The 19,035-nt window shown below is 36.2% G+C and overlaps 2 protein-coding genes across 3 annotated transcripts; both read right to left on the reverse strand.

Moving 5' to 3' along the window:
- Window positions 1–7,301: 7,301 nt before the first annotated feature.
- On the reverse strand, window positions 7,302–15,349 carry LOC122329862 (myelin-associated glycoprotein-like). Of its 2 annotated transcripts, none has more exons than XM_043226486.1 (8): window positions 15,130–15,349; window positions 14,917–14,982; window positions 14,447–14,830; window positions 12,744–13,061; window positions 9,002–9,250; window positions 8,817–8,898; window positions 8,259–8,310; window positions 7,302–8,101 (listed from the first exon to the last, which is right to left on the reverse strand). In XM_043226486.1, exons 1-8 carry the CDS (start codon window positions 15,149–15,151, stop codon window positions 7,916–7,918), a joined length of 1,359 nt encoding a protein of 452 aa, XP_043082421.1. In that variant the 5' UTR covers window positions 15,152–15,349; the 3' UTR covers window positions 7,302–7,915. The 2 variants fall into 2 exon arrangements, with proteins under 2 accessions (XP_043082421.1, XP_043082422.1); XM_043226487.1 differs by lacking the exons at window positions 12,744–13,061; window positions 14,447–14,830; window positions 14,917–14,982; window positions 15,130–15,349 and adding exons at window positions 9,368–9,685; window positions 9,919–10,311; window positions 10,455–10,564; window positions 10,928–10,944.
- A 260-nt stretch (window positions 15,350–15,609) lies between these two features.
- fen1 (flap structure-specific endonuclease 1) lies at window positions 15,610–18,929 on the reverse strand. Its single transcript, XM_043226489.1, has 12 exons — window positions 18,782–18,929; window positions 18,429–18,539; window positions 18,228–18,330; window positions 18,033–18,135; window positions 17,486–17,549; window positions 17,298–17,407; window positions 17,080–17,216; window positions 16,903–16,969; window positions 16,681–16,812; window positions 16,206–16,357; window positions 15,987–16,101; window positions 15,610–15,855 (listed from the first exon to the last, which is right to left on the reverse strand). Exons 2-12 carry the CDS (start codon window positions 18,508–18,510, stop codon window positions 15,778–15,780), a joined length of 1,143 nt encoding a protein of 380 aa, XP_043082424.1. The 5' UTR covers window positions 18,511–18,539; window positions 18,782–18,929; the 3' UTR covers window positions 15,610–15,777.
- Between the last annotated feature and the right edge of the window lie 106 nt (window positions 18,930–19,035).

Raw genomic sequence — 19,035 nt, forward strand, 5'->3', positions numbered from 1 at the left:
AAAACACAGGGCTCTTTCTAGCCACTAGGGGGCCATATTAATGTTAAAAAACCTCATAAAGTGAATATTTCTGGTCATGGGACGTTTAAGGTTGTAATGAAGATACTGGTATAGAAACTGCATCATCACATGTTTTTTTTTAGAACATATTATTGTTAATAATAATTCTGAATTATTATTATTATTACTAATATTATTAGAAAATATAAGAACAATACAATATAAACCTTTGAAAAACATGCATCAGTGCAGTTTGTAATAATAATGCATTTATGTTACATAAAGTAAAATAAGGTCTGAAATTGCACCCACAAAAAAATCACCACCCTGTGAAGTTTGACGTAAAAATATTCATATTCATATTATCCGCAAACTATATCAAATGAAAGTTGCCATTCACCAAAATGTGACTCTTTAGTTTTTTTCACTGATCCAACACATGCAGAAAATAATGACCAAAAGCATCACGGCAAAGAAAACTATTTCTGTAAACAAACAAACATTTATGTCACATTCCTGCTATGCTCACTTTTCTGCAAACTTCTATGGCTACACAGAATCTTAATATGTCTCAAATGTGCCAATTAATACATGCAATGCTACGGATTCAACTAGTTTTGCCTTCGATAGCAGTCAGAATAATAATGAGAGAAACGCTTGGTAAGGCAGTGAAACTGGCAATTTTTTTGCGTCAAGTAAAACGTGCTCTGGCTTTATGCTGGGCAAACAGGAAATGAGCGCAGAGTGGAGATGAGTCAGTACTCGGGTGAAGGCTCCCTCTGCTGGCTTGGCGTTACATTGACGTTACCTACTTTAGCTATATTAAATGATTTTCTGAAATATTATTCCTAGTTTGTTTTCATCACATTTCAGTTACAGCAAAATAATGAATTTGCAAGAAGTAATCACCAGAGACCTGATCTATTGGTCTTTACTGGTGTTACCCATAAGGAAGGTAACACCAGTGACAATTTTCAGGAAAAATGCATTTTCCCAAATGTCAGATTTTTAAATTGTAATATTTCTGTAAAAGCTACGGAAAAATTTATGTTTCAGGAGAATGACCCATATATATATATATATATATATATATATATATATATATATATATATATATATATATATATATATATATAATTAATCTATGAAAATGTCAAAGAAAAAAATATTGAATTGTTTTATACGCTCTTTAAAAAATCCAGTAAGCTGAAGACAGTATGGAAGCGGTGTTTGGAGCCATAGATTACGAAGGGTATATACGTCTACTGTTTCTATGGGCCGCTATAGAGAATGTGAATTAAGTCGCGCCGCCATTTTGAGAAGACCACTCTCTGCTTACAAGTGGCTATGATGGAGTTGTTTTTGCAATTCTCAATGCAGCATAAATGACAAACAGTGGTGACATATCCCTTTTCTACAATCACGAAAAATCTAAAGAAAATCATAATCCTTCCCTGAACTCTATAGCGAGTGGTAACGCGATCCTTTCAAAATGGCGGATAAAAAAAGCCGTTTTCCAGACATCTACGTGGGATAACATCAGCTTCACGTAAGCCGTCCGCTATATTGCAGCAAAGTCTATTTAAGACAAGTCATGTCACTCGGTCACCATCTTTGAAACTCCTCTCGAGAATCCAAGTGTAGCTCCTATCTCTTTGTACTGGGAAAGATCAAATTCTCCCAAACTGTTCACTAAGCTTATGATTAAATTTCGTATTTGAAATCACCAATGAAATCTGACAACAACTGTTCAATTATTGTTGTTTCTTTTGCTGAAATAGCGTTATAAAAAAGCTTTTTTCACATGTGAGATCAGTCAGTGCGCACGCGCACGTCTAGGAATGCTGACTGTTTCTATAGCAAGTAGAATTTCGAACTGCAGATGCGGTAATGCTTCACAGATCAGCGATTGGCTATTTTATTTAGAAGGCGGGACTTCTTGTGATTGATCGGACATTTTAGGCATTGCCTGTTTCTCCCCATTCAAAACTATATGAGTGACACATCTTAGGTATTCTGTAGTCTTCAATTGAAACCAGAGCCGTTAAGAAATTTTCAATGACTCTTATCAAGGGACGGCCTGGCAGCTAATTTGGCCCGCTGCCCTACTTTTTCTTTTTCTTTTTTTTAAATTGTTGTTTTTATTGTCTGTCCAAGGTACTAAACTGAGTATTTCAGAATTCGCCATTAAATAATAAAACTATATCAAATCAAAAATAAATTACTGAATGAGTAAAAACAAATAAATGAGAATCGTTCTTGATTTGCCTTTCGCAAAAGGCTCCAAGAATCAAGTCGAGAATGGTTTGGAAGTGTCCAGATGGAGCAGAGAGGCAAAACTGTACTGTTCAGGACCATTTCTTGTATTGAATGTACAATACAAGAAATGGCACAATAATAAAAACTGATTCCAATTTGATATGTTATTACTTCTAAAGAAATCAAAAGCAATTGACCACACCTTGTCTGCAACTGCCATGATGCGTGATATCTTCTGGCTTTAAGCGCCTTCTTTGCTGCTGAAAACCTGTAGAGTAGCAGTGTATTTGTCCAGCTGCGCCAAGAACTTTGACAGAAGTGGCACTGGCGTTATCCGCATGAATTACTTTATTTGAGAGAAGGAAAGGAAATGCAGAAGATGAAATATAGGTGTAGTGTGGAGGAATTCATTGAAATGTTTTTTTTTTTTCTGGTGTAAATATCAATACCACTTACTTCATTTATGTTCATGTGAACAGCGCAGGCCACCTGCTTTGTAAATCAGAAACCATTGTCATGTCCTCAACCAACTCTTGGCGTCTGTAGGAGAAGGTCAAGTGCATCTTTTCCTTTCCGACTGCCTCGTTGTTTTTCTTTTGGACTTCAGTTAAGAGAGCAATTCTTTCCTTCTCCATACTTTCTGCTGTTTCCCCTTTTGGAAGGCAAGGAAGGATATTCACCTCAGCTTTCTTTGGCTTTTTGATGTTTGATGCTGCTTTACCCTGACCTTTACGCTTGTTCCTAAGAGAATTCACAGGGATTTGGCGGTGTCCAATCTTGCTGAGGTTTTGAGCGAAAATTAGCCATCTTTATCTTCAATGTAGTGTTTCCATCCTTCGTGTCCAGTGGGAGTTCCTTTTTCGCTCAAGCAAGAGTGGCCATTTATCAAGGCTTCAGCTGCCTGATCAAGCTGACTATTAGTGGGGTATGCTGCATACTTAAAGATCTCCTCAGCCATGCCTTCAAGAATGTCAGATCTTAATTTGGGTGGTGGAATAAGCAGCATTTCACTTTTATTTAACTCTGTGTCAGCTCTCTGAAGCTGAATTTCAGCAGAACAAGAAAAACAAGGAACTACAAAAACCTGAGGCCAAGAACTGGTTCTCAATGTAATTATGACAGTCTCAGTGCTGACTTGAGTCAATGACACAAGGGCTAACATCTATTTTGTCAGGAGTATCAGAGCTACAAGTTGATCTGGGTGAAGGAACATAAATGCTGGAGCAGGAAGGTGCATCAGGTTCAGTCTCCTGCGTCCAAGAGTGACAGTCATCAGTTGATACTTCAGGGTGTGCTATCTTCAATTTGACTGGTTGACACAAGGTTCATGTATTTATTTCCAAAGTCCTCATCTTTGTACTGGAGCCTGAACTTTTGCTTCACCCCAAAAACAGTCATTATTTCAAGGACAAGGTCATCCACAGACTTTGTAAGCTGACTTTGTAAGAAAGGTAAGCTTTCTTGCATCGTCAACCCCCAAAAAACAATTCTCAGAATGACAGGACTCAATCTTTCTTTTCTATTAAAAAAGAGGGAAGGAAGCAGAACATACATCAGTAATACAATTTTGCGCTGTAAGTTATTTTACATGTTTATAAATACATTACCTTAAATGAGGATGTGCCTCTTCAGGGTCACCATTCATCTTCCTCCTACCATATAATCACACAGTGGATAGGCATCAGTTAGCTGATCTAGATCAATCAGGGCAACCTCTCTGTCAGGAGAGACAGTCAACTGAAAAGCTCTAAAATGTTCTTGATACCATGCGCACAGTACCTTCACAACAAAATGTAGACTGCTTTTGACAATACAGATTTGAAGAATTTCAGCAAACTCTGTGAGTCCACCCGCAGACCCAAATGAAATCAGCATACCAGTTCTATAATTTATCCCATTGTCACATTTTTTGCCAGATGAACTTCATTAATTCCTGGATATTACAGTCTTAAACCTGCAACCACTTCCTCAGTTAAAACATCCACTGGAAGTGTGGAGACACTTCTAGTGTGTACTTCTTAAAGCTCCTGGATTGGATCTGGTAAGCAATTATTTGCTGGTGTTTAGCAGCCGGTGTGAGTGTTATATTTTTAAAACAATTTGTGTGGTGAGCAACTTTCTTAAAGAAACTATGTTTTCAAACCTCATAGTCAACTGCCCTACTAGAGGTCCAAACAACTGAATCATTTGCGGATAATGCTCCACATAATGATGTTTAGGTAAAAGTGGAAAAAGTTCAACAAATCTGTGTCTGTGCTCAACAATTTAGCAGTTTAAGTAGGCTATTTTTTCTTCATTATGGATAGGAGCAACTGTAAGTTCAACTATTTCTTTCAAATCAAGAAGTATAAGCCAAGCAGGCTCAGTCTCTGGTTTCAAGTCTCCAATGATGAATGGAAGCAATCTCAGTAAATTCCAATGTTTATATGCATTACCTCCAATGGTCTTCTTGGAGGCATAAGCACATGTAATAATGTGAGGTTTATTGGTTTTATCACCCCACTTGTAGGGGAAGTTCAAGATCAAGTTGTTTAGAGTATCAAGAGACAGATACTTCTTGGAAACAAAGTCTTTCAAGCAGAGTGCAACCTCAAATAGGACAATGCCCTCAAACAAGTCATGTGCAATGTCAGGTGGATAGCCTCTAGTAACATGAAAGTGAGATGAATTCACTGTTAACACACAACCTCTTTTTACTCCACAAAATGCAGCAGAGGTTTCTTTTGCAGATGCAACATGTGAATCATGAATTTTCATTTCATAAAACTGCTAGATAGATAGATGAAAGTGTGGAGCTGCATCCGGGTGGCAAATTACTCAAAATCCAATAGACCCCACAAAGTTTATGCTTTTTACGTGAGGTGCCTAAAGGGTTGCAGAGCTCAAAATCATCAATGTACAATGACAATGATATTTTTAATTCCTCTCCACAGAAAAATGAGTTTTACTTGCAATAAAGACCATCGCTGATAGACCTATATAGCTGTTCTTTTTCTACCCCTGAATCAGTTTTCTGTCTCTCATGTTTACCAGTAACACACTGTAACACTGTAAAATACCACTGCAACTAAACTAAACTAAACTAACTTTTTCTATGGCTTTAACCAAGGGATTTGACCTGCCTACTGCTTCAGAAAGCTCTTGAATGACAGACTTGTCAATTTCGAAGTTGTGATTTTTAAGAATGTCAGAAATTATGCTACAAGTGACTTGATTTGATGCTGAAGTTAATGAATAATGTAGTTCCTGAAGTAATTCATCAACTGCAAAATGTTTTCCAACTTTAATAAAACAAGGGCAATATTAAGAACACTTGCCCTAGAAATATCTTCATCATTACCAGCATCACTGCATGACTCTAACACAGATTCAGTTGAACATGTGGGAAAATCAATGGGACTCAACTGGCCGACTCACGACAGTCTGCAGTGACTGTGATAACATTCAATTTGACTGTGATAACATTCAATTCATTCAGTTTCAGTTAGAACATGTGGATTGTGCTTCCTATTTGTGTGTGCATGAAATGTGTTATAAATGTTATTTTGAAATGTACACTCTTTAAATACACAAGTCACAGTTTCATGTTTACGCAAATGTTCAGCTAGATGACTGAAGTAATCTCTTTCATTTGACAGCTGACATGAAAATGTGGCTAACTGATGTTGTTTTGAAGATGACTGATCACCATGGTCATATACCGGTATATATGACTTAGGAGGTTATTCCATTATTTAAAAGTGCAAGGACAATCACTGTATACACAAGGTTGCCTGAACCTAGCCCCAAAAAGTCCATGTTTGAGCTTAGAATGTTTCAGTAACTCATACCTACTGGATACTTCTGTGACACACACTTTACATTGCCACATTCCCAAGACTCACATACCATTTTTTACCTAAGTAAAAAAAAAAGTGCGAACATTAACACTTTTACCAAGTAAGTGAACAAGTAAGCTTATATTATAGTTAATATTTCCTTGCTACCGTTGAGTATTGTCGCACCTAGTCGACTTCCCGCCTTCAGTGTTTTAATCTAAAATGCGCATGCGCAACATCTGCATTTGTACTTTACTGCAACAAATTAGGTATAGTTTATTTAATTTGATCAGGTTGGTTTCGGATCCAATACGTTCATGTTGAGAAAGCGTAATTCGTAATAATAATAGTTACCATAATAGTACCATAGTTATTTTACTTAGGACAAAACATGACCCATGATAATCCAAAACGTGTTTAGTTAATTTTTTTTGTAAAGATTTATTTAAGATGTAGCTATTATTGTACTCATTTTTGCAAAATCACAAGTAAAAGTGAACAGAATTGCTTGAGCGCTTATTCAAAAGACATTTAAATACTCCCTATGAGCTCGGTGCACAAGATGGCACCGGTGAGCTTCGTCACACGAGTGTGTGCATGCATACGTCCGGTCTTGTTCTCCATGCCTCTACAGGCCCACGTGTTCCCCCCGCCTTAGTTCTTCCCCGTGTGTTCTTGTTTAGTGATAACTAGTTCACCTGTGCCTTGTTTACCATTGGGTATTTAAGTTGTTATTTTCTCCTTTTGTTCTTCTCTTTTTGAGTCGTTACTGTGAGTTTCTGCCTTGTGTTACCTAGTCCCTCAAGCTACTTCTATTAAGTTGTTTGGGTATGAGAAGAACTTTTGTTGGAATTGGATTTTTTTTGTTGTTTTATTGTGCAAATATTTTTTTTTTTTTTATTAAATCTACCTTGCTTGGAGCTCTGCCTAAAGTGTTTCATTTACTCCCCTTGTGGCTAAGTGTTAAGTCATTTGACCCCCACCAGAGAGACCTGAGTCCGGGTCGTGACATTTAGTGATGTGTTGTAGCACTGACTGACTGAATATAGAAAGAATAGTTTAGACTTTTTTTCATTCAAAAATCCTGAATTTGAAAGTATATTGTGACATTTAAAATATCAGGTGGTCTAAAGTTTAACCAATTGATCTAAATCATATACAGTGTTAGCCAAAAAAAAAATTCCTCACAGGAAAAAAGCCATTACACAGATAATGACAGTCATAATATATTTGCTTATCAACAATATTAAAGTAAATAAAAAATGATTATAAAATACAATGTTTAAAATAAACATGCATTGATCAGTATCAGTTCTCACAAGGAAAGGTATTGAAGAACAGCTCGTCTGTGTCACTTTGAGATGTCAGTCTCCTTATAGACGATATGTGTGTGTGATAAGAAATTATATATTAATTATTGTGTGTAATAGATTAGACATATTTTGTGCAAAATGTATGTAATATCTTGCATAAAAATGTATTATCAATGATAAATCTGCGTTTGGAAACAAATGTCAACATTTTGATACACACAAGATAAAATCATTTCTTAATTTCAAGATAACTGTACAAAACTACCCCAACCAGAAGAATCATTCCACTAGTCACTGGCTTTATTAGGTTTTTGTTCTGATGAGAGAGCGAGTAATACCCAAATAATTTAGGCACATTTTTGCTTTTTTGAGCAGTCTGCTGAAATGCCAATTTATTGAAACTAATCGAGTTCAAATCAGCTTCTGTTGTTCTTCCTTAACATTACATTAAAGATTAAAAATAATCTATTATTTTATTTAGATTTTTACGTCATTTGCAGATTTTTTTATTTGAGCATATAAATCCTAACACATCTGAGTATATTCTATTTCTGTGCATTTGTCGTCTTTGAAGAGTGTTTCTGTGAGGCAGAAGTTCTGCTGCTTTGAGATGTCAGTCTCTTCATAATACACGATGAGCGTATCATCATCAGAAATAATCCATTTATTCATCATGTCTCCGGCAATGTTGACATAATCAGTGCCATTAAACTGTGCACAAAGACAAAAGATTTCAAACATATTTTATATGCAAAATTAACTATTTAATATCAACAACAGAGTGTATAAAACGTATGACGTTAACATGGTAAAATAAGCTATAAGCTTATAACAGCATTTCTGACTAAATTAAACAAATCAAACATACCCAACCGGAAGGATCCTTCCTATTATCACTGGGTTTATTGAAAGTTATCGTTCTAATAAAAAAAAAGAATGTTTTAGGTACACTTGTTTTCTCGTCAACCTATATTATATGTAAATAATGAATAATATGCAACAATGTTTGATTGTAATACAACTCAAAAAGTCAACCGTCTTATTTCTTAGAAGCAGAAAAAACATTAAAATGCTATTTGATGGTTACAAATTCCATCATGCTCTCATTTGAGTCATGAATGATATTAAAAATGTAAAACATTTTATAATTCGCAATTTGCTAAAAAATTATTTTGTGGCATACTTGAATGCATTATATTGTCATCAATGGTAACAAAGCAAAGCATTAAACAAACAGAATGACTTTGTTAAACACGTGTGCATGACTAAGGCCTTTGCAGCTTGTAAATGACTGTCAGGTCAAACACTAGCATCTCAGTTTCATATGGTTTAACTGTGACTGACACTTAAACTTCCTCAAGCATAATGTAGAGCACATCTTAAAACTGTTATAAGATATGTTATGAGTAAATACAACAAAATGTACCTGATACAAACGACAATAGCACAGAGTATGAGCACTGCCATAATTCCTCCCACACAACCAGCAAACATATTCATAAATGGTCCTGTGTCATAAAACACAAATAATTGGGCCAGAATGCTGACATTTGAATAATTTTCATTGCTTTTCATAACTTTGTTCTTTATGTTTAAACTGTGTAAACTCACCTTTAGCAGTGCGCCAGGCCTCTTCTGATGACTGCTTTCCATATTTATTTTGTGCGATGCAATAGTATGATCCTGTTTGATGCTGGGATTCTGTTAAATGTATTTTTTTTTCCCAAGCTATAGGCATCTCCACTCCAAATTTGTACCAGGTGTAGTTCAAGTCAGTTGCTGGACTGGCCTTGCTCTTGCAGGTCAGTGTCACATTATTGCCAACAGAAGTAAAGGTGAAGTGAGTTTCTTTTGGAGGAACTTTAAAGGAAACACAAGCAGAGTAAACTGATACCTAATCCTAAATCATAGCAAAGACATATTCATTTAATCACATAAAAAATTACGAGAAACACAAAACTACTCCAGATCTCTTACACAGGACTTTAAGCGTCACGGTGCTCTTCACAGTTGAGACATCAGGTGTATTTCTTGGATATGTAGCAGCGCAGGTGATGTTCTTCCTGTGATCTTTGTATGAAGCTTTGAAGGTCACGTATGAAACCACCGACTGGGTTTTATCAGGTTTCTCCTGTAACTGTGTTGAAATGTCAGCAGATTCAGGGATATTTGACCAGGAGATTGTAGGAGGTTGTTTGGGGCAGGGAGCTTCAGCAGAGCAGCTCAGATTCACTGTAGTTCCCTCCATCACATAATGTAGCCCACTGGGTTTAAGTTCAAGAGGTTGTGGTGAATCTATAAAATAAATAAAAAATTGCGATTCATCATTAAGTAAACGTTCAGGTCCTAGGGATGTGAGCCTTAAATATTATGCAAGGAATAACTGATAAAATTCAGGTGATGGAGCCACGACGTGAAGTGTCTTTATATTTAATACATAATGTTTACATTGATCTGTACTTATTTTTAAGATGTTCCATCTGAAGTGACTTGGTGAAGAAAATCTATATGTTAAAGATGACATTTACCTGTGACATGGATCCTCACAGTCTTCTGTGACCTATCTGTGCTAGGGTTAAATGTTGCTCTGAACACATTTGGCTCCATTTCCAGTCTGAAGTAATAACGGTCTGAATGATTCTTCATGATGTTATAGAAGATAGTTGTGCAGTTCATCTCGCTGAGATCTCCAGTCATTTGTATGTCACTGAATCCATTGATGATGTTTTTACTGCTATTAAAAGCTATAAAACTGTTTTCATGTGCATAGTGGGATATGTTTCTGAGCCAGATTCCATGAATAGATTTTGTTTTCTTACATTTGTCCTCAAAATTAGAGATGTTGAATGCACAAGGAATCTGCACACAAGAGCCTGTAAGAGCTGTTAGTGTCTGAGGCATCTCAGCAGAGAAATAATCAGCTGGAAGATAAATATATATGTATATATGTAAATATCTTTTTTAATTAATCTGCAAAAATGTCAACAATTCTGTGTTTTTCTGTCAATATAGACATTTGAATTGTAAGTTTGCTATTGAAAAATTCATTTACAAATGGACTAACCTGAGTGAGTATGTAATAGCACAAAACTGATGATGATGAAGAAAGTGAAGTGAATCACAGACATCTCTAGAGGTCTTTTAGGTCAGAATCATGAAGTGATCCTTTGACTTCTGAAGTTGAACAAAAATAAAATGGGCACATAGAGAGATCATGGAATCGCTTTCAATGTTTTTGTGTTTATATTTAAAAGTATAATAACAACCTATATTTACAATTTATTAATTTATGTTTTTATGACAAATTAATGCAGGGCTATTTCATAAACCGCACATTGGGCTAAAGAGTGTGTTTTAAGCAGATAAGCAGAAGGCAGCTCTTACAAATTCTTATAAAAACCTGTTGGTAAGCCAATCCAATCAATTAAATCTATTTTACTGTATAATAAGAGCTATAGGTAAAAGATGTTTAATACACATATGCACTTTGTTACAGATAACAGATCATTTTACAAAATAGAGAAAAAAAAACCTTACCACACAACAGCGCAGGCGTTTACAAGAACAGAAGATCATTTCAATTGCAACACATTTTACACTTTAATTTGAGGAACTTATGACGTAACACTTCCCACCCAAGATGTATTAAAAATACATTCATTAATTATAAAATAAACATTAAATGGGTGATCAAAATATGACCAAGATTTGATGAATCATTCAACATTTTATTTCCCAACATTAATGTTCGTTTAATAAGCCTTTTCGTGTTACTGGTAAATAAAACTGCCCTATACACTTTACCATGCTGTTAACATTGAATAAAAAACAACAAAAAAAAGGTGTTACCACTTACTCAAAATGCAGAAGTACATAATGATGAAACTTAAGTTTAATTTAGATGATCCACACGAACACTGATGCTGTAAATGAGTATTAATTTTTCATATATGGTAAATTAACAAAGATCAATAAGTGGGTTATTGCTTTATTGAAATATTTTGACCCTGCTTGTGGTGGTATTATATATAAAAGTGGAAGTAACTGGACAATTGACAGTTGTATAATCACCAAATACTTCACATGTGGCACTTAAATGGCTAACTGGAAGACTATGATAAAAATCTTAATAGCTAAATATTTCAATTCAATAAAAAGTATATTTCCATATTGGATGACAATGCACAAAGGCCAAAGCATACAGTATACTACATTCATGCAGTTCAATAATAAGCTGTTTATTCTAATGTAAACTAATCTTTTCCTGAACCAGAGACTTCGGCATATATTGTCTCTTGTTCTGAACATCTCTCCGTGGCGCTTTTGGTTTGTTGACTGGAGAAGTCGATCTGGCCATAGTGGATTTCATTCTCATCCTTTGGTGTCTCTAGCGCTCCGCTCGTTGCAAAAGCACTATTAACATAAATGGAGTTGATCTGCAGATGTTTTTCCTGACCCTGAAATAGGAAAACCATTACAGTAAAGTAGATGAGAGAGTACTGATATCTACTTTTTAAAGCACTTTCCAGTTGAAACAACAGAAACGTGACCTGCTAAAAGAGAACATACCTGATCTGAAATGTCAGTTTCCCCAATAATGGACGCCTTTACTCTATGCACTCTGTTTGGATGAGACATGCAGAAATCCATACAATACAAAAATGTATCTTCAAAGCCGAATTACATTTATTCTGAAGGCTAGTTGGCCTTTTTCCATGCAATTACAATAATTTGGACAATGGAGATTCAGAAAAGCACCATGTAACTGTGCTTACCTTATGATAATTGTTACCAGAAGAAACATAAACCCAAATGCTGAAATTCCGGCTGCATAGCCAATGATTAAAGATAATGATTGTGATGAGGCTGAACCTGATCGAAAACATTAAGTAAAATTAATTGTTTTAGCTGTGCACAGAGTGTGCACAAAACTAGAGCGACCTATGATGATTAATTTTAGTGTCTGTATACCTAGTAATGGCACTTGAATTAAACTGACCTGCGCCGATTAGCTGGATTTCTTCTGACGTCTGATTACCGTGTATGTTCTCTGCTCTGCAAAAGTACCAGCCGCCGCTCATTCTACTTAAATTAAAGGTTAGCTGTTCTCCGAAATCCAGCTCTTTCTCCTGTCCACGTTTGTACCAGGTGTAGTTCACTTCATTTGGACTGGCTTTGCTTTTGCAGCTTAAAGTCACATTAGTACCAGCAGAGACTGAATCAGATGGGTTGATGGTAATGTGAGTCTCTTTTGGAGAAACTTTTGGGCAAAAGAAACACCTGTAAGTAAACAAGACATCATAACATTACACATCTGATTATAATAATGCTCGCGAAATTGCAAAATTCGTACACAGGACTTTAAGCGTCACGGTGCTCTTCACAGTTGAGACATCAGGTGTATTTCTTGGATATGTAGCAGCGCAGGTGATGTTCTTCCTGTGATCTTTGTATGAAGCTTTGAAGGTCACGTATGAAACCACCGACTGGGTTTTATCAGGTTTCTCCTGTAACTGTGTTGTAATGTCAGCAGATTCAGGGATGTTAGACCAGGAGATTGTAGGAGGTTGTTTGGGGCAGGGAGCTTCAGCAGAGCAGCTCAGATTCACTGTAGTTCCCTCCATCACTTCTTTCAGATCAGTTGGTATAAAGATGGGAAGCTCTGGTACATCTACAAGGCAAGAGAACACTGAATAAAATAATACTAAATGAAATATAATTGCCCCGCTTGTTACTTGATTACGCCAGTAGATGGGATAAAAGTGACTGGGGAGTGAGTAAATGAATCATTGAATCATTTCAATGATTTACTTGACTGAAAACAATCAAAAACATTCATTCATTCAGGAATGAAAAAAGCGGCTTTTTTTGATTAATTGTTCATTCGAATATTTTACTACAAGCACAATGATTCATTAAGACAAAATGATTAATGAAAAAACGCTATTCCTTGGAAACGCACAATAGTCGACAGTGACTCCAAGTTAAATGAATGAATTAAGCTTTTTTGTGAAGTTAATGCTTACAGTGTTTAGTGTCATTCAGCTATCATCTCCTCTGCATTACTCGTGGGTAAGTTTAGGTTTAGGTGTATGGTCAAGACAAATTTTTTGTAATAAAATGTTGTTGACCTTATGTTGAATATGTTGACCTGGGGACACATCGAACTTGGCAAAATGCATATAGGACGTGCATATGGAGAGCAGGAGATAGCTTTCTGCACATAATAAAATGTACTTTTTCAGCCAAAACATGGAAATAATTACCCATTTTAACTTGTTATATTTATTTGACTGTTCACTTTTTTGTTGTTGTTTTTTTTATACACAAATCAAATTCAGATACTAACACCATGGCATAATAATAATAATAATATGGTTTAATATTTTCTGCATCATTGTGTACACATGGACTTGGCAAATGTGATTTCAATATACTGCTTATCCTGAACATACCAATAAACATTTCAGATAATAACATCTGAATTAAAAATGAACTGAGATGCACATAAATCAACACAGCAATGTTTTTGCCCAGTCAGAAATAGCAAGATGGCCAGATGAGCACTTTAGTCAGATCAGTGGTAAAGACTAAATGCACTGTAAAATGATCACTTGTATTTTATTTTATTGCAGAACAATGCATTATCTGAGCTGCAGGTAGGCTACATTTCATACAAACTAATTTTTATAATAGCCATAATCCATAAGCCATTAGTAGTTTCACGCAACAAATACCTTTTCTTAACTACTATATCACTAACAGTTTCTTTTGTTAATTTATAGTGCAGCGTTTTTGTTTTTGCTGTGGCCTTTTGTCATATTTTAGGCCCTTTAACAGGAAGAATCCCACAGTTCTTTCCCTTAAGTTACTAAAAGACTAATTATCATAAAAATGAAGGATTTTACCAGTTTAAGGTGAGAATGAGTTCTATGAATAATGAGCATGAAAAGTCATTTAAATAAAAGGCGATGAACCCATGAAAAAAAACAGATCAATAACAGAATATTTTTTTTATAAAAGAGCAATATAGCTTACAGTAAAGATCCCACTTACCGTAGACAGAAATGTAGACGGGATAGTTTTGGTACGTGTAATTCCAGTATCGATCGGATTGAATTGGATTCTTAATTTCCACACGGAAGTAGTACTTGTCTGTGTGATTGTTCATGATATCATAAAAAACAGTGGTACATTTACTTTGACTAAGATTTCCAAGTATCTCTAAATGATTGAATCCTTTGATGCGGTTTGTACTTCCATTAAAAACCACCAAACTATTATGCTGAAGAAAGGCATGGTTCCCCTTTAACCAACAGCCAAATATACTTTCAGCGTTCTTCAGCATATTGTCTGGGGCATCAAACGCACAAGGTATCTGCAAACAAGAGCCACTCAGCGCCGCTATTGTATTAGGCATTGTTGAATCGTATGTAGGATCTGAAAACAGAATATAAATAATCATACTTCAAAATATTGTGTTTAAATAATAAGTAACTTTCTTATCTCATTTTCTTAAGACTCACTTTGCACATGAACTTGTACCGGTAAGAATAGAAGAACCGCGAAAGAAAAGAGAAGCCTCTCAGGTGCTGTACATACAAACACAAAAACGTTATTTTCGATCTTTACAGGTACTTCAACATAAATGTAATACTTTATTTTTTTAATAAGTACATTTCTGCATTAGATAAATTTTAAATGTGCTCAGAAACAATTGAACAATAGAAAGGCCACACCTACAGCAGCAGAGTCCATCATCGATTCAGAGACTCAAACCCTGGCTGCTTTTTTAATAGACAGTCATGATACAGATTAACTCTTTCCAAGACGTCCAACGTGTGCTTTCAACAAGTGAATCATAACCTTACAACGAACCTGAAAAACATCCATCTAAACTATCAAATTACCAGAAAACCCCATTTAAATATAAATCAACACTAAAGTATCACACTCTTTTCTACCTTAAACAATGGTTGTACTTCCTCAGGCAAACCGACATTAGAGAACAAAGACTTCAGTATTAAATGAATGATCATCGTTACAAAATAATGAAGTATTAGCATAGTGTTAAAGATGTGGGCAGCTAAAGTTACAGCCAGGAACAAAAAAAAAAAAGCACCCAAATATTCCGGTATTTGAATACCTTAAAACAAAGAAGTTTTGTTTAATCCAGACAGCATTTCTACAAAAAAACCAAAAAACAAAGTACACTCTGATATGGTTAAATATTTATCTTTATTCAAGATAATAAACAGAAAATAGGACATTTAAAACGTTTTTCTCCCCATGTTCATTAAAACAATGAGAGCAACTTGTGTTTTTGTTCCTTAACACGATATTTTGAATTTTAATGACACTACAAACTCCTTTAGCCGAAATTGAATTTATTTGCCTTTCTTGAATTTGCCGGGCGTAGCACTTGTCTTCTGCTTCTTTTTAGCAGATCCCTTTATTTCAGGCTCCTATACAATTAAAAAAAAAAAATTCTTTAAAACAGATAAACCAATCACTGCTTAAAGAAAGGCATGCAATTACAGTAAAATAATCATGACGGTATTAAAAACCTTTAAGCTTTACTAATACTTCCTCTTACCTTGCGCTTAGAAGAAATCGATCCCGTTACAGTAAAGAACGTGTCCAGTCTTCCCTGGGTGCTCCCTTGTCTGCTTTTCAGAATCTTCTTACAGCCGTTGCGTATACGATCCTCACTGGCAACACAAAAATGTGAAAAACATTCTGCTGCTGCGAGAACCACGAATAAAAACTATTTCCTTTCTACTCGCTCCTTCTTACAGCTCAACTTGCTTTGTACCTGAACTGTTTCTCAGCACACATGAATTGAATCAGTCCGTCCTCGTCAGGTTCGTTCCACTTCAGATCGGCAGAGGTGCCATCGATGACCTCAGGCTCCAAGAAGAGACCTCGAGCCTCTTTATACAGCCAGTCCTCCGGAGCTGGGTGCTTCTGCGACACAAAATGAGAAAACATCACCTTGTAAAGAGCATCTAGAAGAGAAGGCAGTGGTTAAAGCATGCTGGGTTAGCGTTTCAGCCAAGATGCTAAATTAATGAAGCAGGATTGCAAAAATTAATATATAAATCAATCAATCAATCTAAATTATGGCAGACAATTTTTTGGTCAGAAAAGTGTCAAAACACTAGTCGGTGGTCAAAAATATTTGTACTATTTTCCACTAGAGGGCACAATTATGCAAGGATATGATCTTGGATACGATTGCAACATTTTGACAGTAAGTAAACGCTTTTAAAGAATGTAAATAAATGTACATTTGGGTCGATATTCTCAAGGATCTCTTCAATAGAGCCATGCTGCTTAATGAGGTCGATGGCCCTCTTGGGTCCGATTCCTTTTATAGTGCCACAGTAGTCACAGCCCAGGAGGATGCACAGGTCAATGAACTGAGGAAGACACAGCAGTTAGAAAGAACTGACATCTATCATGAAGGCAGATATCTGCACCAAAAAAAGACGCTGAAATAAAGGTCTTACCTGTTGATGTGTCAGACCCATTTCCTGTAGAATACGGCTGAAGTGAAATTCTTGTATGGGAAGTTTTCTACGATGGAATACAAAATCCGTCCAATTATTTCTGAAAGCCCTCAAATCTCTGTGACTGTAACATATAAAAACGTCTACGTGAAGAGATCATTTCTACTCATTTCATACTTTGCTTCACTGGCTGTTAGATGCCTCAACAGGACCGTTGTTCCAAACGTCAGACCGTCCATATCTTCCGTCGCTGTGGCATAAACCTTCCCCGATTTCACCAGAGCAGCACAGCTCGCCTCGGCCTCGCACGGAGCCTTAACATCAGAGGTAAACAATTTCGCTTATATCCACGATGAGACAATTCTACAGTTTGCTGTCGGTGACTGCAATGGTACCTCAATGTAAGGGACTCCCATTAGAGTAAGTAACCTCTTGCATTCCTCATTGTGTTGCTTAGTAACCTTCACTAGCCGCTTACTGAACTTGTCAATGTTCTCCTGTTCACCTGTGAGAAATCTCAGAATTAGGATCCATGTTAAAGAATTATTTTTTTTTTAAAAATTCAAAATTAAAAGCTGTCTACCTGCTTCTTGTGCCTGAGCTAGAAGCTTTTCAGCCTCTGCTCGTCTCTCGCCTCTCTTCTCCAGCTGTAGGGGTTCAGATAAAAAGATCTGTTAATATATATACTGCAGAAAGTGTTTAGAGAAAAAGGTAAGTTGCTTCACTATGCGTTACAAATCTTAAAATGTTTACACTGCATCATATGCCTCTGTACAATAAAGTAAATTAACTAATTTAATAGAAAAACTGCAAAATAAATAAAATAACATTACCCTAAAAATTCCTGAATGACATCGCACAGGTTTATTTTTTATATATAATTAAGTGGATCAAAAAAAAAAGTCCAGAACATTTCTGTTTTAGTAAAAGGGTTTAAATGTTGACTAGTGTAAATAACTGTTTACTCCTATTGTTAATGTTTATTCAAATCTTTTTATTTTAATTTTCTGTAATATGCGTTTATTAATAAAAGTTTAGAATAAAAGGCAGATTTTGTACTTCACAGTATACACACAAACACACACACGTATATACACACACACTACAGTGACTGTGCGTTTCTGACACACCTCTCCTGACTTCAGCTGAGGCGGCTTGCCATCAAACACATAAACCGGCTTGATGCCGCTCTCCAGCATTCGGATGGTCCTGTAGAACATGCCCATGAGGTGGCTGGGGAGACACAGCAACCATGCAAATGGTTAGAAATGTGTGTCATGTTTCCATGCAGATTCGCACAAATGATAATAGACAATTCCACGTACCTAGTCGTTTCTCCATCTTCATTTTGCAACACGTTACCGTCCTGTCTAACCGCGATTAAAAACTGGTAGATGCACATGGATGCATCAATAGCAATTTTCCTGCCTGCACACACGCACGACACATAAGACGCAAGCGCACACACATATGCTACTTTTGAGCTTCACTGTTACAGTCATCCGAGAAACAATAGGAGGCCTCACCAAAGTAGTTTTTGATGTCTTGTTCCTTGATAGCTGAAGGCGCGTGATCTGCAATGAGCTTTGCGAGTCCATGAATTCCCATTGTGATAAAACTGCCTTATTATCAGAAATCTGAAATGATTAAAATCCATAGAAACTAAATACAAGTAAGTTTTGACCGATACGGTAAATTAAAAAGAAAAAAAGCCACGCAGCGTATACATAAGCGTGGATATTAAAGAATGAATAAAACGACAAGCATCCCAAACTAAGTATAAAAAACCCTCACGCGTGCGATAAAGCCGCTTAAAACCGCGCCGAATACCTGGACCAAAGGTTTACAAACTGAAACGTAAAAACAAACGAAAGCTTACCAATACTGTGTGTCTCAGCTCCTCGCTATTCAGTCAGACACACAAACACAACCGCGCCAGAAACCGTAGTCAATTTCGCGCGAAATCTTATACAGGCATAAACAGTCGAATTCGTGGAGTATGCGATGGAATCGATTTCTCAAAATCGTCTAGTTGTGCCTTCGCAGTGAAGCACAACGGAACGCGCATCTGGGTCGATTAGTCAGGACTGGCAAGACTTTAATGAGAGCGAAGGAATTCCCCGCTAACGCCAA

This window comes from Puntigrus tetrazona, chromosome 24, assembly GCF_018831695.1.
Source record: "Puntigrus tetrazona isolate hp1 chromosome 24, ASM1883169v1, whole genome shotgun sequence".
Taxonomy (NCBI): domain Eukaryota; kingdom Metazoa; phylum Chordata; class Actinopteri; order Cypriniformes; family Cyprinidae; genus Puntigrus; species Puntigrus tetrazona.